The sequence below is a fragment of the Lucilia sericata genome, unplaced genomic scaffold (assembly GCF_015586225.1).
Source record: "Lucilia sericata isolate MDLA Ls3-8-SP2 unplaced genomic scaffold, ASM1558622v1 Contig000093F_arrow, whole genome shotgun sequence".
Classification (NCBI taxonomy): Eukaryota; Metazoa; Arthropoda; class Insecta; order Diptera; family Calliphoridae; genus Lucilia; species Lucilia sericata.
The window spans coordinates 529,594-554,401 of record NW_023994125.1 but is presented as its reverse complement, the minus strand read 5'-3'; the positions used below and the strand labels follow the sequence as shown (position 1 = coordinate 554,401).

Sequence of the window (24,808 nt, the reverse complement as noted above, 5' to 3'; positions counted from 1 at the left end):
TGCCCCTATTACTATTGATTTGTTTGATTTCTTTTAAAAAAACAAATAGTGACATAGATTAATTTTTTTTTTTTAATTGTAACAACCAAACAAATTAATTAATATTAAATTAAAAGTCTTGAAATAAATATTTCTTATCCTATTAAAGTAGATCTATTTACTTTAGAAAATTTAAAATATTTTTTTTTTTCAAAATAAACCAACTTCCGTTTTAACAAATTCTTTTAAGTATAATTCCCAAGAAAAAATGTTCCACCATACTGCACCTTCCTTACTTCCTGTTTCACGTTTAACAATTGCAAAAATAGAATTTGTTTGTATTTATAAAATTTATTTCTTCTTTTTTCTTCCAGCACCAGCTACAATAACCGAAGCACCTGCTGATAAAGCACAAAAGTGTAATACCGAAGAATGTCAACTGCCATACTGTTACTGCTCAAAGGATGGTACACAAATTCCCGGTGGCTTAGAAGCTGATAAGGTAAGTTGTATAACAAACTAATACAAAGTGTGGTGGTGGTATCATCCCTTTATTTATAAACCAAAAATGGAAATACAAATACTAGTAGTAAATTCTCAAGTCACAGAAAATTTAATGTATGGATAATGATGATACTAGCGCATTTATTCATTCCAAGATTTACTACAATATGTTTGCAAATATGTTACAAATAGTTGGATTCTTTTTTTTTCTTTTTTTTTTGGGGGGGGGGGGGGGGTACAATATCTCTCAAACGTTAGAATGTTTGGAAATAGTGTCAACATGTTTGTATTGTAGGGAAGAAGTAATTTAAAAGAATGAACCGAAGAATTCACTTATTCCATAATCAAACGGACCCAATCGAAAATTGTAAATCCACAATTACTGACAACAATTTTCTAATTTTCCTTATACTTCCTCATGAAGACCAAACATTATTAAGTTAAATAAATGCACTTAACATACCACCAAACAAAACTAAAAAATTTTTTAGGTTTACAAAAAACATGATTTATTTGAATTGTGTTTACGGTGGCGTATGAGTATCAAAATAATAGTCATACGTTGTGGTGACCACATACAATGTTTCCTCTTCAAAGAAATTTGAGTCTCTTCAGTTCTATTTCAGTTCTAGTTCAGTTCTAGTTCAGTTCTAGTTCAGTTCTAGTTCAGTTCTAGTTCAGTTCTAGTTCAGTTCTAGTTCAGTTCTAGTTCAGTTCTAGTTCAGTTCTAGTTCAGTTCTAGTTCAGTTCTAGTTCAGTTCTAGTTCAGTTCTAGTTCAGTTCTAGTTCAGTTCTAGTTCAGTTCTAGTTCAGTTCTAGTTCAGTTTAGTTCTAGTTCAGTTCTAGTCAGTTCATAGTTCATTCTAGTCAGTCTAGTTCAGTCTAGTTTCAGTTCTAGTTCAGTTCTAGTTCAGTTCTAGTTCAGTTCTGTTAGTCTAGTTAGTTCTAGTCAGTTATAGTAAGTTCTAGTTTGAGTTCTAGTTTATATCCTAATTCAGTTCTTAGTTCAGTCCAGTTACTTCTAGTTCCTTAGTTCAGTTCTAGTTCAGTTCATCAGTTTCTGTCAGTTTAGTTCAGTTCTAGTTAGTTCAGTTCAGTTCTAGTTCATTTCTAGTTCAGTTCTGTGAGTTCTAGTTCAGTTCTCGTATTATAGTTCAGTTCTAGCTCAGTTATAGTCAGGTCTAGGTCATGTTCAGTTCTAGTTCAGTTCTAGTTCAGTTCTAGTTCAGGTTCTAGTTCAGTTCTAGTTCAGTTCTAGTTCAGTTCTAGTTCAGTTCTAGTTCAGTTCTAGTTCAGTTCTAGTTCAGTTCTAGTTCAGTTCTAGTTCAGTTCTAGTTCAGTTCTAGTTCAGTTCTAGTTCAGTTCTAGTTCAGTTCTAGTTCAGTTCTAGTTCAGTTCTAGTTCAGTTCTAGTTCAGTTCTAGTTCAGTTCTAGTTCAGTTCTAGTTCAGTTCTAGTTCAGTTCTAGTTCAGTTCTAGTTCAGTTCTAGTTCACTTCTAGTTCAGTTCTAGTTCAGTTCTAGTTCAGTTCTAGTTCAGTTCTAGTTCAGTTCTAGTTCAGTTCTAGTTCAGTTCTAGTTCAGTTCTAGTTCAGTTCTAGTTCAGTTATTTTCCTTTCTTTAAAATGTTTAGCCGTTTTAAGACATTTTTTATATTAGCCTAAAAGTATGCTATATTGAGGGAAAATATATTAACACGACTCATGGAATATTCGAGAGTATAGTCGATATTAAGTTTGTTAATAACTTTTAATTTTATATCAGTTGCATGTGTTAATTCTTTTAGAGTTCTTTTATTTAACAATACCCATAATGTTAACTAAGTAAGTAATAACAACTGGAACTAACTACTGCCGCCATATGTGTATAATAGGATGGACCAAAATTATAATATTTTTAAAACTATCAGCGAATACTGTTTTATGGAGGCTAGGTGAAATAATGGACATAATTTTAACCATTTTTAAGAGGCCTCGTCCTTATTAATCGTCCTCGATTAATCGACTCAGAAAGTGATTCTGAGACGATTGGTATACTTTAAGGTGTAGGACCAATATTTTTGGATGCTACAAACGTCAGCACAAACGCATGAACCCATTATAGTGGTGTAGGGTACAGCAATAAAGTATAGAGCATAGTGAAGCAATATAGCGAAGCTATCAACCACCAAAGAACGGCTACCTGAAGCACAAAACAGGAAGTTGAAGTGTGTAGTGAGTCACGCGAAGAAAACCTTTTGTTCAGATAAATATGTACGTCAAGTCATGCAAATAGTAGTTCTCTAGCGCCACGAATCATCGATTCGTAATCAGGAAATGTTCATGAAGTCTTCTTACAAGTAGATCAAGGAGTAACCACCTCATAAGTTTTTGAACCATTAAATCCGTTTCTATACCTATACTAAGCTCATTTGTAACATTACCGTTATATTATAATCTTTATGAAGTTGTTACTTTGTTAGAAGTCGTAGAAACCTTTTCACTGCACCTCCCTAATTTACACAATTGCATATTTATTTTCTCTTCTATCTATTATCCATTTTTATCCATTTGTATTTTATTGATTCGCTTTATTTATTTGTTAGTTTTAAGCAACAATCTTTTGCTAAAAGGAAATATATTTATTTCAGTATGTTTTTATTCAGAGTTTAAAATTTACACATACACACAAACATTCCCAAACATAACAAAATAAAAGGGATATTTTATTTTGAATAACTTAATGATCTGATTATACCCTACACCAAAGATTGTCACAGGGTATAATATAGGGGGACTAGTATGTGTTTGTTTCGATTTGCATGTCAATCCTGATAGAAAACGCTCTTGAGTCCATTATGAATCGAATTTGAACAACTTTTGTGTTAGATGGGTACAATTGTAGGGGGCTGTAGGCCCCATAGGTTCTTGGCTCATAAAAAAAACGCATTATACCCTCCACCCTATACTTAGTATTGTAGGGTATAAAATACTATTAACAACTAATAGTTGTAGCAAATGAATTGTTACTAAAATTTCATTTTATGCTATTAAAAATATAGTTTGCAACCTAGAGAGCGAAAAAGAGAGTTTACATTTGTATTTGCAACATTATTTTTGTGTCACTTTACATCCTGTTAATACTTGTAGTGACAGTTTTTCCCTTGTACTATTTCTTTTTGTTTTGTATATTGTATCTTTTAAGAAATACAAACTAAATACCATTAGGTTTTAGTTTTCTTTTGCTTAAGACTAAATTGAAAAATATGCTAAAAATGTTTTTTGGCCATTATTCTTCTTTTGCTGTTTGGATAAATGCAGCATTTCTTTTGTTAAATTCAAACGGAAATGAACAAATATAGTATATTTAGCAGTTGCAGAGGTAGCCAAAGAAGTTGGTAAATAAATTTAAGCAAAAAAAAATATGTAAAATGGAAATTAAACAAAGTTAAATTATACAAACAATTTAAAAACCATTTTTTACTGAATTGATTTTGTTGGTTTTTCATTATCTAACTACCTAGCACAATACATTTTAAATTTGTTTAATTTCAATTTACATTTTAAACATGAGAATATTAAGCATTTTATAAGAATCAAAATTATGACCTTAGCTGAGTTTCGCTCTAAATTATTTTATTGCTGCAAATCTCAAATTTATTAAAAATTCTCATTTTTCTGTAATTTTAGTTTAGCAGCATAAAACTAGCAACTATTTACATAAGTTTTTTTTTTGCCAGAAAATTTAATTTACTTGTTTTCAAACCATAATTGAAAAAAATATTAAAAGTTAAATTTACAATTGACTGATTTTGTAATAATCTCTCTGCGCTAGAGGAAAAATAAAAAAAATTTTAAGCTAAAAAAATAATTAAAAATCATTTCAGGCTCATATGTGTTTGTGCAGATGAGTTTGTGTTGTAATAAATATTTATTTTGGTAAAATAAACATGAAAACACTGAGAAAGAAAAGTTGTAACAAAAATTATTATTTAAATAGGAAAAAGGGGCTTTCAGCAATGAACTTTGATTGGCATCCATGCCAACAATATTTTATAAATTGCAAAAAATTTTCTATTAGAAAACTTCCTTGAAAATATCCTTTCTAATGAATTTTGTAAATTTTTGCATAAAAGATTTTTAATTAAAAATTTATTTACATAAATCTTAAAAAAAAATTTCAAACATAAATATTAAAAAAAATTCAATAAGTTAAATTCTACAAATTTATAAATATATAATTTCCTTTGAAAGCTCTTTTATTAAAATTCTAAAAAAGCTTTTTTATTGAAATCCTAAAATAAAAATCAAAAAAAGCTTTTAATAATAAACTTAAAAAACTTTAAAAATAAACTTAAAAAGCTTTAAAAATAATTTTTTCTATATTTTTAAGTTTTTTAAATAAATTAAGAGAATTAAATTATATTTTTCATAAAATTGGTAAAATAAAAACTTTTTTATACAATCATTAAAAAGCTTTTTATAAATGTCGTTAAATGAAATAAAAATAAAAGCCTTTTAAAAATTGTTAAAAGCTTTTTGAAAAACTTGAAAAAGCTTTTTATAAAAATTTTTAAAGAAGCTTAAAAAGCGTTTTTATAAAAGTCATGAATTAAAAACTTTTTTTCGTAAAACAAAAGCTTTTTTGGCAAAACTTTAAAAAAAAAAACTTGAAAAAGCTTTTTATACAAATTTTTACAGAAGCTTAAAAGGGGTATTATAAAAGGCGTGAATTAAAAACTTTTTTCCGTAAAACAAAAGCCTTTTTGACAAAACTTTCAAAAAGCTTATGAAAGTGAATTTCATAAAAATCATGAATTTAAAGTTTTATTTCGTAAAACTCAGGTTTTAAAAAAAATGCTTTTTGTTACGATTCTTAAAACATACCTATAAAAATATAAAAAATTAATTGAAAACTAAGCTTTTATAAAGCTTCCAATACATACAATATATACATATAAAGATCTTTTATAATAATGTTGTAAAAATAACTTCTTTTTAAAAATCGTATATAACATATTTAGAAATCTGAAAAAAAAATATCGAAATTTTTATTTTTTATAATTTTTTTATAAGAAGCTTAAATAAAGCTTTTTTATACATTAAAAAGTTACAAATATCTTGAAAAACTTAATTTAAAGAGATTTTATTTTTAATCACCGAAATTATTTCTAAAAAATATTCATTGCAAATAATTTTAGAAAAAGCTTTTTTACAAAAATTCAAATAAATAAAATAAAATTAAAAAATTTCTTTGAAATAGTCGAAGCTAAACTAACTCAACCTTGATTTTCTATTACACTTTTACAATAAATTAACCATCTCTAAGGGAGATTTCTGCTTTTATATTAATTTCATTAAAATTGTAAAGCAAATTTACATGCAAATTTTAAAAAAGCTCAAATTAATTTAAAGTAAAAACTTTTAATTTAACCCACGTACATATTTAAAAACAAAAATACTATATTATATGTTCATTCACGCATCAAATTTACTTTTCGTCACTACAGCCTGCCCCTCCCTCACACAACCTTTTATAATATTTTACACAAATTAATGTTTTAAGCTGTTTTTCGGGAAATTATGGTTTTAAAATTACACTAATGACAGGCATTCAAAAATTTAGTACACAAGTTGTGGTTAAAACTGCTGAAGGAGAAAATGTGCGGTAGAGAAAAACCTACATATGTACAAACATATGTACATATGTGTATGTATTTCTAATGCAAAATTGTTGATTTTTCAGTCAGCAAAAATGTTATTATATAAATACATAAACATACCTAGATATGTATATAGAATTTGTTGTTAAAAATAAAATTTACTTATTTTAGATATTTTACATATACTTTTATGAAAATACATTTTGTATATTTTACATAGAAAATAACTCATATTTATTGCATGAAATATAATAATATTTTGCATTTAAATTAACCACAAATGAGTGGTTAATTTGGTATATAAATTTTTAGATATAAATATCAACATAAGTGGTGTAATTTTTGTAATAGAGTATAATGTGGAAAAAATAAATAAAAAAGGATGTGTATATTATAAATATTATAAATATTTAATGAACATAGTCCAAAATAGAAGGCATTTGCATTATTCCTTTTTGACTGAACAAGTACCTAACATTAAGTAATGTTAAAAGATAACTAAGCACTTGAGTATACTGAGTTTTTACTCCAACCAACTCCCCATAATTAAGGTTTGAGTTAATCAAAATATTTGTTTAACATATAAGTAATTGTCCTTAAGTAAATTTAACTTAATTTTTTCATTATCCTGTGCATGTTTTGCAACAAGTTACGCTTCATTAATTTACTTTACATTCATTCATGTACGTTTCGAAGAAATTGATTAATCAGTACTTACATACATCTGTATGTTGGAAACATTTGTATTTTGAGTTTATTCAATTATAATGATGTTATCAGATATTGTATCAAACTATTATCAAATTTACAAATAACAATTACACAATTGTACATTTTTGTACATTTACAATTACAAAATATTGACATGTTCGACTGATTAATAAAATTAATTTCAAATGTCATGTTAAATGTAAAAAAAAATCACTTTTAAATAGCATGTCAATTGCATTTCAAAGCAAATTGTATGTTTTCCAGTGAAACAAAAATGTTTTGTAGTAAATACATATTTAATTAAAACAAAGAAGATATGAAATGTATAATTTATGAAAACATAAAAAACTTACCTAAATGCAAGAAATGTAGCTGAAAAGAATAAAAAATATATATTATTAAGGATTGAATAAAAATACAGAATTTATTTAAAAAAGCTTTTTAAAGATTTTTTTTGAAAAAGCTTTTTTACGAAACATAATCTCAAAATATGTATAAGAAAGCTTTCTTATAGATAAACGACTTTTTTATAAAGATTTGTTATCCTAAAACTTTAAAATTTAAAAAAAAAAGTTTGTTTGGGATTTTTATGAAAAAGCTTTTTAAGAGTTTAAAAAGCTTTTTTTATTTAAAAGCAACTTATTAAAGAATATTTAAAATTTTAAATTTTAAGACATTTATGAAAAAGCATTTTTAAGATTTTTGTAAAAATGCTTTTCTAAGATTTTTATAAAAAACACAAGCTTATTAAATTTTAATAAAAAAAGCTTTTTTAAGATTTTTATGAAAAAGCTTTTTAAGAGTTTAAAAAGCTTTTTTTATTTAAAAACAACATTCTATATAAGAATATTTAAAATTTGAATTTTTAAGATTTTTATGAAAAAGCTTTTTTAAGATTTTTATAAAAATGCTTTTCTAAGATTTTTATAAAAAACACTAAACAAAATTTAAGATTTTTATAAGAAATATTTTTTTAAATGTTTATTAAAAAGCTCAAACTTTTTATATGAAACTTTTTATAAAAGACTAAGATTTTTTATACTAAATCTTTTTTAAGATTTTTATAAAAAAGTTCATTTCAGATTTTTATCAGACATATTTTAAAGGTTTTTATAAAAAGAGCTCTTTTAAGATTTTTAAAATAAAGAGCTTTTTTAAGATTTTAATAAAAAATATATTTTTTAGATTTTTATTTCAAAAGAGCTTTTTAACATTTTTAAATAAGAGTTTTTCAAGCTTTTTATGAAAGAGCTTAATACAAATTGTTTTTGATTCTAAAGAACGTTTCTTTAAGATTAAAAAAAAACCTTTTTAAAGATTTTTATAAAAAAGCTTTTTAAACATTTAAAAAAAAGCTTTTTAAAGATTTTCATAAATAAGTTTTTCAAAGACATTTTTGTATAATTTTTTTTTAATTTGTTTAGAAAAAGCTTTTTTTAAGATTTTTATAATTTATCTTCGTTAAAGATTTCTATAAGAAAAAGATTTTTGGTCCTAAAAATATACATATTACAGAAGTTTGTCTAAAAATTCCTTTTTAATTCAAAAAAAATCAAAGAAAAAGCTTTTAAATTTCTAAGAAAACAAGTTTTTGTATGAAACTTAAAAAATAAGAAAATCAGGTGTCATAAAAATATTAAAAAAAAAATATTTTTTTAAAAAAAAATTTAATAAAAAGCTTTTCTATCCGAAGGCTTTTATATAAAAAGTTCTATGAGAAAAATGTTTTGTCAAGAATTTTGAACGAATCCGAAAACAACATTTCTTAAGATATTTATACAATAGTTTTTTTATTGTACGTGAAAAGCTTTTAAAAATTAATTGTAGTAAAAAATTTGTTAAAGAGCTTTTTGTTTGCTACGATATTAAGGTGCACATACGAAACATGAACATATACTTTCTTAAGTTTTAATTTTGAACTAAATCTCTTTTCTTTTAAATCAAAACACTATTCATTTTTTTCCTATTTCCTTTCAATTATTCTTAATGGCAACAAATATCAATACTGTTGCACTTTGAGGACGAAATAACAAACTTCCGAAAAAAAAATCTTATAAAAATGACCCCAATATTGCAGATTACTCTCATTTTAATTTTCTGAATAAAACCACAAAACAAGCCAAATAAAATGTGAAAAAAACGCAAAAGAGAAAAACAAAAGATTAATGCACTTTTACGGTAACAGGCTTAAATATACTTTCATAAGTATTAAATAGTTTTTTTTATTTTAAAGAAAAAAAAAAGAGTAAGAAAAACAGAGAAACCCATTCATATTATTCATATACTCGAGTTGTTACTATACGGCTCAATAACAACTGCCAACCAAAAAACATCAACAAATCCATGGAAAGTGTCAAGTTATAAAATAAAAAAAGCGAAGAATTCTTCATAGAAGTACAAGTAAAAGTAGAGTGAAAAAAATATTTGTAATAAAAAGGGCAAAAACGTTAAAATCAAAATCATTCAACTGCACTTAAAGGTTATTATAACAAGGAGTTTTCAAGAAATGGCCAGCAGTAAAAAAATTGTTGTTTACTAGAAAAATGTATAAGAAAATCGTAGAGAAGAGAATATTGAGGCGTAAAGTTAGCGAATTTGAAGAACACTATAATCAGAAGAAATCACTATTTTTACTGTCGTACTACCTGCGCTCTTATATATAAAATGTCTTATAATGTATAAAAGTATAACAGTTATACTTGTATAAAAAATATTTGTAAAGAAAACTTTCTTTAGTAAATATCTAATATGTATTTAATTAGAAAAAACTCTTCTATAGAATTCTTACACAAATATTTTTATAGAAAAACTGTTATACAAAAAATGATCTATGTTTTCATTAAAGTAAACAGTTAACAGGAAAAAATGTATTATTAAAATTATTTCCTAAAGAATACTGTTATAAAGAATATTTTCTATATACAACTATTGTTTTAGAAGTTCTTTTAGAGAAAATATTTTAAGAAAATATGTGTTATACAGACAATTTTCTTAAGACAACATAAGGCAAAGTATTTAAACAGGAAATTTTCTTTAGGAAAAACTGTTATACAAAAAATTTCCTAGTGTCAAACTATTACTCAAGAAATTATTTCGAAAACTGTTATAAAAACATAAAATTCTTTATGTAGGAAATTTTCTATAAAAAAACTGTTATACGAAAAAGTTTTTCTTAAAAAAACTTATACAGGAAATTGTACACCAAAAAAAAAAAAACAATTAAAAAGAACCTTTTGAATAGAAAACAAGTTTCTATGCAAAACTTCTACAATCGAACTTTTGGTTAAAAGTTAAGTTAAGTTAAATAATAAATTTTCTTTAATAAGTAGATTATAAAGGAGTTTCATGTAAAACAAAAAAAACTGTTATACTTAAATTTTAGATATTTTCCTAAGAAAAAATTTTATAAAGAAAACCTTTTATAAAGATTTTGAGAATTTTTTGAGAAAATACTGTTATACAACAAATTGTCCTTAAACAATTTATAAATATCTGTAATACAAAAAAATGCGTATACATAGAAAAATACTGTTATACAGAAAATTTTCTGTTGAAAAATTCTTATAAAACTGCTATACCGAGAAATCTTTTTTAAAAAATTCTTTTAAAATTTTTTTGTATAAGAAAGCTTTAAAAATCATGAAAAAGCTATTTTTACTTTTTAAAGCTTTCTTTAAAAAAGTTAAAAAAAAACTATTAAAAATTAAAACAAAAGCTTTTTCTAGATATTTATAAAAAAGCTTTTTCAGATCTTAGATAAGAAAGCTTTTTCAAGATGTTTTGTTAAAACATCTTTTTCACGATTTTATAAAAAAAGCTTTTACAAGATTTTTATAAAAAAAGCTTTCTTAAAATTTTTTAAAAAATATTAAAAATTAAATAGAAAAATATATTAATAAGTTTTTTTTGAGATTTTTATATAAAAATTAAAAATCGTTGCTAATGATGATACATATAAAAAAAGCTTTTTTAACAAAAGTTCTTTCATAAAATATATTTTTGTAAATTTGTATTTTTATAGCATTTTGTTAAAACATCCCATAAGAAGCTCAAACTAAGATATCAAGCCTTTAATTATTTATATTATTATATTAAAAACTTTAAACACCCAGTGTAGAGTACTTAAAATCACCGCAGATTATAAAACAAACCCATTTTAAACCGCCGAATAGACTTCATTTACTTTAAGCGCATATAAATCGCTTAAAACGAAAATATAATGAAAAACAACGCAAAACTGCGACTGAAAGCAGAACACTTACAATAAGAGTAGGTTGTTTTTCTTTTTCTTTTTATTTTATATATTTTTTTCTTTTTGCATTTTATAGTTCACCAAAATGATGATGGTGATGAAATGTTATTGAGCATCCATTGACAGGATCTGTGTTATTTTATTTTTTCTTTCATTCTTCACTGACACTATTCAACGTAAATATGTATACGGCCCAGTTTAAGGTTTTTTATACTAACTTGCATTTTGTTCTATAAAGAAAAAAAAGGTTACTTTTTTATTTTCTTCCAATAATAGAAATGCAAATATTATTTTTATTTTTTTCACTTATTCAAATTGTATGCCTGGCTTATTTTTTTCTTTCTTTTTTTACTTTTATATTGAAATGCGTTTTCAAATAAAATTTATAAAAATTTATTTGTCTATTTGTTTTCAAGGGGTTATACGTCGTTGAGGCTCTTTCATTCACCATTTTTATATTGATTCAATGGCACTTCTGTAATGGATCATTTAAGTAATGAACGCAAATATTATTACTAAGATTATTGTTATTTTATTTTCTTAGCTTAGTTAATGGATAAAATGGAAATAATAGAAAAGAGATTGAAGTAGAAAAGTTTGAAATGGAATTAATAAACCATTGTATTGGTTTTGCAAAAAACTAAAACAAAATTAAAATATATAGTATCAATAAAAAAAAATTGTCAAAATAACTCAAGCGTACCTACAATTTATGTACTAGAAAATTATACTTACAAGTATCTATCTATATCTTACCCACTTAAAATTCCTTACTAATTTGATTGTTTTCTTATTTATCTGTTTATTGTAGGTTCCCCAAATTATTATGTTGACATTTGATGGTGCTGTCAATTTGAATAATTATGATCATTATAATAAAATCTTCAATGGTAAACGTAAAAATCCCAATGGTTGTAATATACGCGGTACATTCTTTATGTCACATGAATACAGGTAAGTCAAGAAAATTGCCAAAAAAAAAAAAATATATGTTAAATAAAAAAGAGAAGAAAATATTATAGCTGAAGATATGCAATTGTCTAGAGATTGCTTATTGTAGAAATTTCTATTTTAATTAGTTGAAGTTTTTTATTTGCTTGTTATAAAAAATAAGTAAATTTTAATAATATTGCATAAATTAGACCACAATATATATGTATATTTGGAGTTAAAAATATGTATAAATAAATATCACTCATACGACATGTATGCGTTTCAATAATAAATCTTAGTAAATTACTCATACGTCTTGTATATGATTTACACTGCGCAACAAGATACAGGTTATTGCATAACATAACTATTCTTTGTTATACCGATCAGAGTCAGATTATTCTATAATCAGGACTATAGCTATGGTCAGGACTATACTATAGTCTCTAGTCAGTACTATAGTTAGGTTTATAGTTTGGTTTATAGTTGGGTCTTGATCTAGACTATAGTTCAGTTGCTTGCATGGACTATAGCCCACAGTTAAGCCAATAATATAGGCCTTAATATAGACCATAGTTTAGACCTTAGTCTAAACTATAGTTTAGTCTATAGTATAGACTATAGTATAGTCTATAGTATAGTATAGTTTAGTCTATAGTATATACTATAGTTTAGTCTATAGTATAGACTATAGTTTAGTCTATAGTATAGACTATAGTTTAGTCTATAGTATAGACTATAGTTTAGTCTATAGTATAGACTAGACTATAGTTTAGTCTATAGTATAGACTATAGTTTAGTCTATAGTATAGACTATAGTTTAGTCTATAGTATAGACTATAGTTTAGTCTATAGTATAGACTATAGTTTAGTCTATAGTATAGACTATAGTTTAGTCTATAGTATAGACTATAGTTTAGTCTATAGTATAGACTATAGTTTAGTCTATAGTATAGACTATAGTATAGACTATAGTAAAGTCTATAGTATAGACTATAGTTTAGTCTATAGTATAGACTATAGTTTAGTCTATAGTATAGACTATAGTTTAGGCTATAGTATAGACTATAGTTTAGGCTATAGTATAGACTATAGTTTAGACTAAAGTATAGACTGTAGTAAAGTCTATAGTATAAACTATAGTTTAGTCTATAGTATAGACAATAGTTTAGTCTATAGAATAGACTATAGTTTAGTCTATAGTATAGACTATAGTTTAGACTATAGTATCGACTATAGTAAAGTCTATGGTCTATGGTATAGACTATAGTTTAGTAGTCTATAGTATAGACTATAGTTTAGTCTATAGTATAGACTATAGTTTAGTCTTTAGTATAGACTGTAGTTTAGTCTATAGTATAGACTATTCTTTAGACTATAGTATAGACTATAGTAAAGTCTATAGTATAGACTATAGTTTAGTCAATAGTATAGACTATAGTTTAGACTATAGTATAGACTATAGTAAAGTCTATAGTATAGACTATAGTTTAGTCTAAAGTATAGACTATAGTTTAGTCTAAAGTATAGACTTTAGTTTAGAGTATAGGTAAGGTTATAGAAGAGACTATAGTTTAGACTACAGCTAAGTCCTAAGTATAGACTGTAATTTATTCTATAATGAAGACTATAGTTTAGCCTATCCTACATACTATATTTTAAACTATAGTTTAGTATATAGCCAATAGTATAAACTATAGTTTAGTCTATAGACTTGACTATAGTTTATTGTGTAGTCTGCTCTACAGTCTGCAGTCTACAGCCTGGAGTATAGTTTAGACTGGACTATTAGTCTAAAGTCTAGACTATAGTTTAGTCTGTAGCTGTGACTATAGATAAATCCATTGTTTATGCTATACTTTAGTCTATAATCAGATCTTTATATTAATCTATAATTTTTCTCCATATAGCACAGTGTTATTCTTATTAAGTTAGCTACTCTAAAAACTTAATTTCAAAGCGTACAAACCCACACCAAACAAAATATTTTTGCAAAAATTTTGCAAGTGCTTTTAAATTCCAGGAAAAAAAAATTGCCAGCAATTGTTTAAAATTTATAACTGCTATAAATAATATCTGCTAACTTTTAGTGATAACACTCACTCTAGAAAAAAAAAGAAAAATAAAATGAAGCAAATATTTATGTCTTTATTTAAGATTTCTTTGTGCCACAAACACAAAATTTTTAAACGTTTCTTTTGTCAGGCAAAAAAAAAATCAAAACTGTTTGAAAGTCTTTTAAAAACAAAGGAGAGGGAAAGAAATGATTAAATACATTTTTAAGTGCAAGATATTTATGAAAAATTCTTTTATATATCATGGGTTTGTAGTTAATATTTTTTTCGTTTTTTTTCTCCAACTTTAAATGTATGATTTAATGGCATTTTGTAATGTATTTTGTTTGTTTTTCCGATTTACTGCACTATGACTCTTTTGTTTATAGTAAAAATTTTAATATAGTGGTGAAGGAGAAATAATCCTTATTTAAAGATATAAAAAACAAGAAATTGTATGCTAGTCGTTAAGTATAAGATGAACGGCTTCGATTACCTTTCATTACAACGTGTGAATTATTTACTTTCTTGAATTTCTTTATTCATGGTGGTTTACTTCCCTTTTATGTTCAAAAAAAGAACCATTGAGTGCATTCAAGAAAAATGACTTTGCATTGTAGATTTGTTATGAAATATTATTAAGTATAACAAATTGCCTTCATATTTATCTTTTAATTTATTTCATAAATAATAATAGAGCATAGAATATATTTTTAATAAAAAAAAACTAATGTAAATTATTAAAATATACTATAGATTGAAGGAATTACAAATAAACATTTTTTATAGTTGTAAAATAGTTACTAATGATATTAAAATTGTGCTTGTTTAAGAAAACTTTAGCCGAATATTCGCGAATAATTTTAATTACAATTTTTCTGACACTTTATAACTAACAAAATTGAAAATAGCTTAATTTAATGATAATTTAATTTTGAAGAACATAGTTATTCTAAAGAACTTGTATTTAAGGCGCAAGAGTGTTTTAAACAACTTTTTTTTTTAATTTAAGACAATTTGGGATGATTTAATGATTTTTTATCTGTGAAATTTGTTGGTAGCAAATAATTGTAAAAATTTACATATGTATTGGTTTTCTTTTTTAGTTTTATTTAAATTTCCGTTTTATTGTAAAATTAGTTTTCAATTATTTCTTTAGAAAATTTTCAAAAATATTCTTTTGTTTCAATAGAAAAGTCATTTCGTTTTAGTTTTTTTATTAACTACAATTGTTTTTATTATTTGTGGCTACAACCGCATAAAATTAGTTTTCTTACAAAGAAAACTTTATTTGGAAAAAAAACTACAAATAACACAGTGATGCAGTAGAAAATAATTTTTTTTTAATATTTTTGAAAAAAGAAATCTGATCATTATAAAAAAAGATAAAGAAAAAAATTTCAGTAAAATTGATAATTTGGAACCATTTGGGAATTTCAAATTTTACAAATAAACATAACTTACTTCAGATGATGCTAAACCTATGGAGAATATTAAAGGGCAAGTTCGTACCATCAGGGCAATATTTGCTAAGGAAAAATACCTGAAGATATCTGTGGTCTTTAGAAAGTTATCGAATTCAAAACGCTTTGATTTCAAAACACAATTAACAAGGATTCTCAATATAATATGTCTTAAAGCTACAATTACTATGACACACTCATTTATCACAAGTGTTTTGTAGGGAAAAGCCAAAAAATATGTTAAACTTAACTAAAGCTGTAAGAAATAAAAAACCGCGTGTAAAGTTCAAAATAAAAAAAAAATAAACTCAAAACTTTTCTAATATTAAATTTGTATAAAGTTCTTGCTGTTGTTATTGTTGGTTGTAAAGGTGGTTGGAGGTGGTTTTTGTTTAAAAACAAAACATAAACCAAATTAACAACATTTCAGTTTTTTTCAAAAAAAATTTCAAACTTAATGCTATTGTTGTTAACAACAAAAAAAAGCATATTACAAACATTTCTACACAAATAAAAATATACAAGCTTAAAAATAATACCACTATATAGAAATTATATTCTCTCTTCCACATCCAGATACTAAACAGATAATTTAAATGAAAAAAAAAATAAAACGCAGAAAACTGAAATCCAATCATAAAACAAAAGCGAAGCATTTATGTGTAAAATTCTATGAAAACCTTGTAAAATACAGGAATATGGCTCCTACACAATAGAGAGAGGAATATTTATTTAAAAACATTTGAATAGAAAAAGATTTTGTAATTTGATTATAAAACTGATCACAACACATAAAGAATATTTGGTGGTGGTTGGCTTCGTTAGTTGGTAGTAGTGTTAAACAAAAGTTTATTCACACACACACACACACATAAATAAGCTTATAAACAATTATTATCGCGTTCGTAACATCTAAATGTAAAATTAACTATAGAAATAAATTTAAACTCTTGCATACTTTGTGGAGCGCTCTTGTGAAAGCAAAATATGTTGTATGTGTGTGGGAGGAGTGTGTATGTAAATCGATAAGTTTAATTAAAATTGAATTATAAACCAGAATAATAAACAAAATAAGGGAAATATATGAAAATTACATTTGAATGGTATTATTTTAGTAGAAATCTAATTGAAATTTCTTAAATAATTTTTGCAAGTTGATTTAATAGAGAAATTAAAAAAAATGTTCTTTGCAATTAAATGCAATGAAAACTTTAGTCCATACTTTTGCCCAGAGTACAGGCTACTGCCTGTGCTTTTAACTAGACCATAGACTACACCATATACCAGACTATTGCCACGATTCTAGACTTGACTATAGATAAGTGTACAGACTAGACTATAGATAAGATAAGAGTATATACTAGACTATAGGCTAGACTATAGAATAGACCACAGACTAGACTATAGACTAGACTATAGACTAGACTATAGACTAGACTATAGACTAGACTATAGACTAGACTATAGACTAGACTATAGACTAGACTATAGACTAGACTATAGACTAGACTATATACTAGACTATATACTAGACTATAGACTAGACTATAGACTAGACTATAGACTAGACTATAGACTAGACTATAGACTAGACTATAGACTAGACTATAGACCAGACTATATACTAGACTATATACTAGACTATAGACTAGACTATAGACTAGACTATAGACTAGACTATAGACTAGACTATAGACTAGACTATAGACTAGACTATAGACTAGACTATAGACTAGACTATAGACTAGACTATAGACTAGACTATACACTAGACTATAGACTAGACTATAGACTAGACTATAGACTAGACTATAGACTAGACTATAGACTAGACTATAGACTAGACTATATTATACACTTTTGAAATCGAAAATTTTCAAATGTTTTAATTATGAAAATTTGTTTTAAAATATACAAAATTTAGAACTAAATTCCATAATCTTTCGAGAAAAAACTTCCTTTCAAATTCCTTAACTTAATGTATATTCCAAATCTAATTTATTTTTATACTTAATTTAGTTGACGAACTTTAAAAAACAATCTTTGTCTCACCTAATAAACATCACATACCAACAGTTAGTCCATCAGTCACTCACTTTAAAAGTTTAAACACACGTTGCAAATACTTTGTCACACACACACAGTCTCACCTAATGGTCACTTAAATAATGCAATCCCTCAACATGAAATCAGTGCGGTGTAGTATGTCACAAAAGGAAAGAAAAAATCTGATAATTTACTTTAAAAAATCTAATTAGAGTTTTATTTCTATCTATTTCAACCACTATATGTGAAGCATAAGGATAAGTACTAATGCAAGACACACCAACCACAAACAAAAATCATTAGGATTTTTTTTATCTCTTATTTTGAAACAAGTTAAAAAGTTTAAAAATAAAGTTTTGCATGATGATGAGAAAACCACAAATACACATGCTTTAAGAGTACACATGAACGCTTTGGTATGCACACACACGCACACCAGCATGAATATCCTTAGTGGCCGGAAATTTGTTAACAACTGCAACATCAACCTGATAACCAACATGTTAAATGAAATCAAAATATTAGTAGAGAAAAAAAAACGAAACACAATTAAATTTGTTTTTAGTTTTTATGTTTGTGTTTTTTTTTTTTCCTACTTTTTACTAAATTTTTGGTGAATAATTTAAAATGGCAAAACACGTCGCAATATGTTCACCAATTCTGACATCAAGAGCAACAAAAACAGAAGTTACAACAATTTTCAAATTATGTTAAATTAATAACAACATTATACGAGTGGTTAAATGCAGTAGAAGGAGTAAAAATACTAGTCTAAACCAGAAAATAGGATTTTTTTTAGATTTCAAACTTATTATTAAAAAATTTAGTTTGTAATTTTTATTTTTTTTTATAAAATCTTACATAATTATTTAAATGACTTAAAATTAGGTATATGAACAGGTAACTGTGTGGACTCATTGTTCACCAAAATTCAGTTCAATCGGTTTATCCTTGCAGAAGTTCCCCATATATCCTTTTTTAAGATTAATAAAAAATTTTTGTTTTCAATGTCCTAAATTCATAAAATTATAATATATGTTTATTATCCCGTTTCTTTCATTGATAAGTATGTTTAAATGGAAGTTTTGAAAAATATTGAATTTTTTCTTGGATCAGCCTATTGTACAAGGATTCATGTTGTTGTGGCCAAACATCATTATGAGATGAATGTTCGTTTTTATGTTTTTTTTTTTCTGATAAACTTTAGGTAACTGTAAAAATGATAGAAAGTGATGGGGAGGGAGTTTAGAAGGAGGCAGTAAGTCTTACCAAAAACAACAGCTGTTCTGGAGTAGCTTTATTTTTAGCAAAGCTACATAGAGAATGAGAGGTCATTACAAAAGTTTAAAATGTTTTTAGATTTTGTTAAACATTTTCCGGTACAAATAAATGGTATTTTTAAGCTCTTCATATGTTTAACCATTTAAACAACACAGGTGTCATATAGACTCCATATAAAGAACCAAACAGAACAACAGCAAGCAGCTAATGCCTTCTATTTCCTTTAAACTGCCTCATTCTCTCATGGGTTAATAGAACCACCCCAGATTTTCATATTTACATATCTACTTAGTTATGTTTTTATACGTAAAAAACATTTTCCCTCAAAATAAGAACTTTTTTCTAACCCAAAAATCTACTGCTACGCATACATCCGTTTTGAATACGTTTTCTAAATTTTTTTTGATTTTTCTACATTTAAATCTCTGCCAATGAAAACAACTAAGGAAATATAAAGTTAAACAATTTGTTATAGAAAAAAGATAGAAAATAAAGTAAAAAAATGTAAAACCAACCTTTCAGAAAAATCATCATTATCATCACTCCCTTGTCAAATTGCTGAAAAATTATTGTATTTTTTTCTCCGACAACTTTAATACCGGAAGTGTGAAAATGATTTGAACATTTTTAAATAAATTTTTTTTGTACAAAAAGGAAGGATAAACATAATAAAAACCTTTTGTCTGGAAATGTTGTTTTGGGAGATGGAATGGTAAAAAGGTTTTTAAGCCTAATTAAAGAAAATACAACAAAAAAGTTTTAATAACAAAAGTTTGCTGTTATTTGCACTTTTTAATTTTGGCGTAATAAAACAAGTTAATGCGCAAATAGTATGTTGTACTAAATTGTTAATTTTAAAACTATTTAACAGCTAGAAATTCTTACAATGGACTACATAAGATTACAAGAGTAAAGATACCTACGCTCAGAGAAAAATTAGAGTTATTACTTTGGGATAAAGTATGTATTCGAAAAAGAGCTTTTTTCTAAAACTAAAATATTTTAGGAAATTTGATAAAAAAAACCGTGATTTAATAATTTTAAGTACCTAAAGAGCTTTTTGTGGAGTAAAAGTACATTTGGTTGGAAAAAAACTGCAGAAAAAGTTTCCGGTTGGAATATCGCTTTTTCGTGTAAAAACTGTTTTTTATAAGAAAAAGAGCTTCACAAAAAACATCTTATTAAAAATAGCTTTTTATTACAAAACTAGCTTTTTGTTCGCAAGAGAGCTTTTTTGTCATAGAAAGAGCTTTCTGTTAGAACAATAATTGTTTGTAAGAGCTTTTTGTAAAAAAAGAAAAATATAATTTCATAATTTTTGAAAAAAAATGTGTAGCTTTTTGTTTAAAAGTTTGGGTTTTATATCACCAAAAAATTTTCATATTTTTTACAAATATTTTCTAAAAATTCATTTTCATAAAGCTTTTTTAGTTAAAAATTCATAAGCCTAAAGCTTTTTTAGTTAAAAATTCATAAGCCTAAAGCTTTTTTAATGAAAAAGCTATTTTGTAACAAAAAGCTCTTCTTCTTACAAAAAAAAAACTTTAAAAACTAGTCTTAAAAGAGCTTTCTGTAAAAAAGTACTTATTAAATGATTTTTTGTAATTTTTGGTATAATACGAATATTTTTCTCTGAGTGTAATAGTTGTCCTTTAGAAACAACATAGAAAAGTTATAAATCTTAGTTGAAGTTTACTTCGATTTTCTTTGAGTTATTTACTACATTGCGCCTTTTTTCCAAACAGACTGCAATTTAAACTAACAACTTTTCTAATGAAAACACGGGTAATTTATATTAAAAAAGGTGGACAAGAAAAAGAAATACAGGTCATGCGTAAAGCTTTTTTATATGAAATTTGTAAAAGAAGTTGTCTCCTACTATCAGAGAGTGGCCAGTTTCACAATTTTAGATCAATTCTTGGCTCAACATTAAATTCACCTCAAAGAAGACTTGGGATATTCTTAACAATACTCCTCCTCCCAATAGGTCCTTTAAAAAATAATACCTGAACCTTCTTAATGATAATTCAAATTTTATTCTTCATTTATTCTTATTAGACCCATTTAAGCAAAAATAAACATAACACCCTAAAACCCATTTACAACCTTAAAACAAAATAGTCCTCAAATATTTTAAATTTTAAATCCTTCTGATAACATGTTTCTCTCTCTCACACAACATTGTTCAGGATTAAAAGGTTTCAAAATGTCATTAAGACAACAACTATTCCTGCTGCTGCTGTTGCTGTTAGTGATTGCTGTTAAGACTCTCGTAAAAATAAGTATTGAATGAAAACTTGTTGTTTTTATTGCTGGCAGCCAAAAGCCACATAATGCTCATATTGAAAGCCGTACAACAATGTTGTAAAACCAACAAAGTAGTGTTAACAAAACTTTTCAAAGCAAATTAAGTTCGGGTTTGGTAGCAAGTGCAACTAGCAACTGCAGTTGGAGAAAATGAAAATTCACATAAACACACCAAAAAAAATACACATTTCAATTAATGTAAAACAGCTTGTTTTGAAGGGTTTTGGCAGTGGTTAAGAAAAAGAGATTAAGAAAAGGTGGCTGGCTATAAAACAAATGCAACAAATTGAAAATTGTTAATGTTTAGGTAGAAAGAAATTTAAAGTTAACATTTGTTATTTTGTAAGATCCTTTGTACTTAAGATTATTAAAGTCATCTCTTTATAAAAAAAATTAAATTTCGAGAATTTAATTTTTAATTACATTTTCATACTTAGTTCAATATATCTACTTTCATTTGTTTATTTTAATTAAACATTTAAACTTATCAACCCAACTACAATTGACAGACAAGCAAACATAATCAAAATAACACAGTGTCATTTTCAAATCTCATAAGTGAGACTGGAATTAGAAGTTCTTTAAAGCCACAGAAAAATCTGTCATATCATGAGACTAAACATTAGAAATGAACAACAGCAAATAAAACTTTTTAAAAGTTTTATTCATGGCTTGATACCTTTGAAACTACACAGAGGGAAAAAGATTGACACCAAACTGTTTATAATTTTTCAATACCATCCGTTGTCAAAGTATACACATACGAACGACAACACTATGTAATGTTGACAACATTGCAACAATTCGTTGTCGAAATCTAAATTTTATACACATCCGTTATCTAAATGTTAACAAACGTGGTAAGCTCACTATTGACAAACAATCCGTTGTCATTTGCGTTATTTTGACAACGGATGTTATTGAAAAATTATAAACTCTTTAATGTAAATTTGGTACCAAGCGTGTATATTTCCTTTTCCCACTGTGTATAATATAAATATTTCTGGGATTATTTTGGAACTTAAATTTATATCAGTTGACTACTTTGTACGTCCTAGGTAATATATAAAAGGATCAATTGTGTAAAATTTGTATCTATGTAATCTAATGTGTTTGCAGTTTAATATTTTACATGATATTTTTTCTTACCAGAAACGGACTCTTTAAAGTCTAACTCATGATATATGTTTTCTGGTTTCTTATAAAACACACTTTCCCTCGGTATATCTTTTTAACCCAATAAGGCCTAGAGCGAAGGACAGAAAAGTTTGGTGTTGATCATAGCTTTAACAGAATTAATTTATTCTAAATCACTGTCTTGTCTCCAAAAAAGGCTCTAACTGAAAATATATTCTCTAAGAGGGGGTCAAAAGCCTCTAGGGCACCTACGCTTAAGTTGTACAAACTGTTCAATCCTGTAATCTTTCACGTCAATAATATAGGAGGTGAAAAACCAATGAATATAATTATGTTTTACTAAACTTTAAGAAGTTATCAAAAGATTCTGAAATTTTAGTAGTTTCTTTGTCTCTTCTATAAGAAATAAACAATTTTTTAACATTCTTGAAAAACACATGGATCATTTTGTAGTCAAAACAACAACTTTTGTCTACAATATTTTAATTATAAATGTTCCATATAAAAGTCATAAAAATCTTATGTCTAAAGAAATCATCATTAGTTTGAAAAACAACTTCTAATTAAATAAATTTATAGAAATTTACACAAAAATTTGTAAATAAAACAATAAATATATCATACAAAACTACACACTGCTGCTCCTAATAGTAGTAAAAGCCCAAAAAATATTAAGATTTTAATTTGTTTTAAACAAGAAAATTGCATTTCATTCATACTACCAGCTTACTTCTAGCTTCTGCCTGTCTGTCTGTCTGTCTGTCTTTCATTAAAAAGAAAACAAAAAAGCCTTTTAAAACTATAATCATTTACACATAAATGTTTCTGAGAAAAACTGAAACCTACAGAAAGATCCATTAAATACTTAACCTTTTATTATCATAGTTTTGGGAGTCAACATAAGGAAGGCCTTTAGTCGAAAACCATAGCAACAATAGCCACCCTTTGAGCACACATGGATGGGTTCATAAGTTTTTCTGTGATTCAGTTGGTGAAAGTAAATGAGTTAATGTGTTGTTGCGTGTGTGTGTGTGAATGCGTATGTGTGTTGTTTGGATTTAACAATTCTCCTAAATGTCAAATACCCAGCGGTAAAAATACACATTATGTACTCGCTTATCTAAGTGATATTTCGTGGCAGTCAGTGGTGATGCTTTCACTTATTCTTCCACTTAGATTTAACATAAAAGTGTCCTAGGCTGCCTCATCGATGTGCTCTCGCTTAGAATGTAAGCCACAGTTTCATTAAGACAAATTAAAATTTCACTTACATAATGTGTGGAGTTCTAAGCGAAGTTAATGAGACGCCTATAAACGCTTGCAAATAAGAATGTAATGTATGTAGATTACAATCCTATTTGCATTTGTAAGTTAAAGTACCATGTCTTCCGATTTTGTTATAGAAAAAATATATATTTTTTATATTTATTTTAAACTTATGAAAGTTTATTTAAAAATGATCATCAAATAATAAACATGTATTATAGTTAATTCAATTAAAATATAATTAAACAATTTTAACGAAGATAAATGAAATGAATCTTAATTTTCTTTTGAAACTTTCGGTCATCTTCCTTTAGAGAACCAATAAATAATCAAGAGGAAATTGTCAGTATTAAAACTAGAATATATGAAGTAAATTTACCCCAATTTTTAAGTCCGTTTCTGCCATTTAGATCACCACAATTATTTTAAATTTTTACAAAAAAATAACTTTTTTAACAAAACACAACGTCACTTACAAAAGATCAACTTTAAACTGAAACAAAAATATTATTCTTTTCATGTAGTACCTATACATACAAAAGAAAAATAAAACGGTACTTTAGTTCTGTTTTTTTAAAAGATATAAAAACAAAAAACAACATGAAAAAGGCAGCTAACTCTCTGCTTAAATCGTAATCTATGTTATAATTAAAGTGCATGATATGTTGGATTACGCATGCATTGCACTCTAAGTACTTAGATTGCTCGCTTAGAACGTCATACTGATGTCATCGAATATTATCTAAGTACTTTGTTTCATTTACCGCTGGGTAGTTAAAGTTCTTTTATTTCCCCTCACTCCCTCTTTCACTTTCTATGTTTAACGTTTGTTGTAGTTTTGTGGGTTTTTTGTTTTAGCCATCCAAAGGCCCCTAAGGACAACATGATGAACATGATGAGAAGAACTTAGATGCATTCAACCAACAATAAAGTTTTTGCTGAAAATTACAAAATCAGAAAAAGAAAAAAATAACAATTCTTGTGTTTTTATTTGGAAATATTTGTTTATTTCTTGTATACACATGCACGCACCGGACTCACATACAGGCATTTTTGAAATTTACAAACAGACAACTTAAAGCATAAAGTAAGCCATAGTGGGGCACTAGCATTAGGCAGAAGGGCACGCATATACTTATGTACGTGTACAAGGATGTGGGTAAATGTGCCTCTTTATGTATATGTTTGTCTGTGTTTGTGTTTTAGTCTTATGATTGTTTTGCATGTTAATATGAG

The 24,808-nt window shown here is 26.0% G+C and overlaps 1 protein-coding gene across 1 annotated transcript in view; it reads left to right on the top strand.

Annotated features, from left to right (window-relative positions):
- Positions 1-24,808, top strand: part of LOC119599851 (chitin deacetylase 1) — an 81,475-nt gene that overhangs the window by 41,982 nt on the left and 14,685 nt on the right. Inside the window, exons 4-5 of the mRNA XM_037949761.1 lie at positions 354-481; positions 11,897-12,039. Of these exons, the coding sequence (XP_037805689.1) occupies positions 354-481; positions 11,897-12,039 (271 nt within the window). The remainder of the gene's footprint in view (positions 1-353; positions 482-11,896; positions 12,040-24,808) is intronic.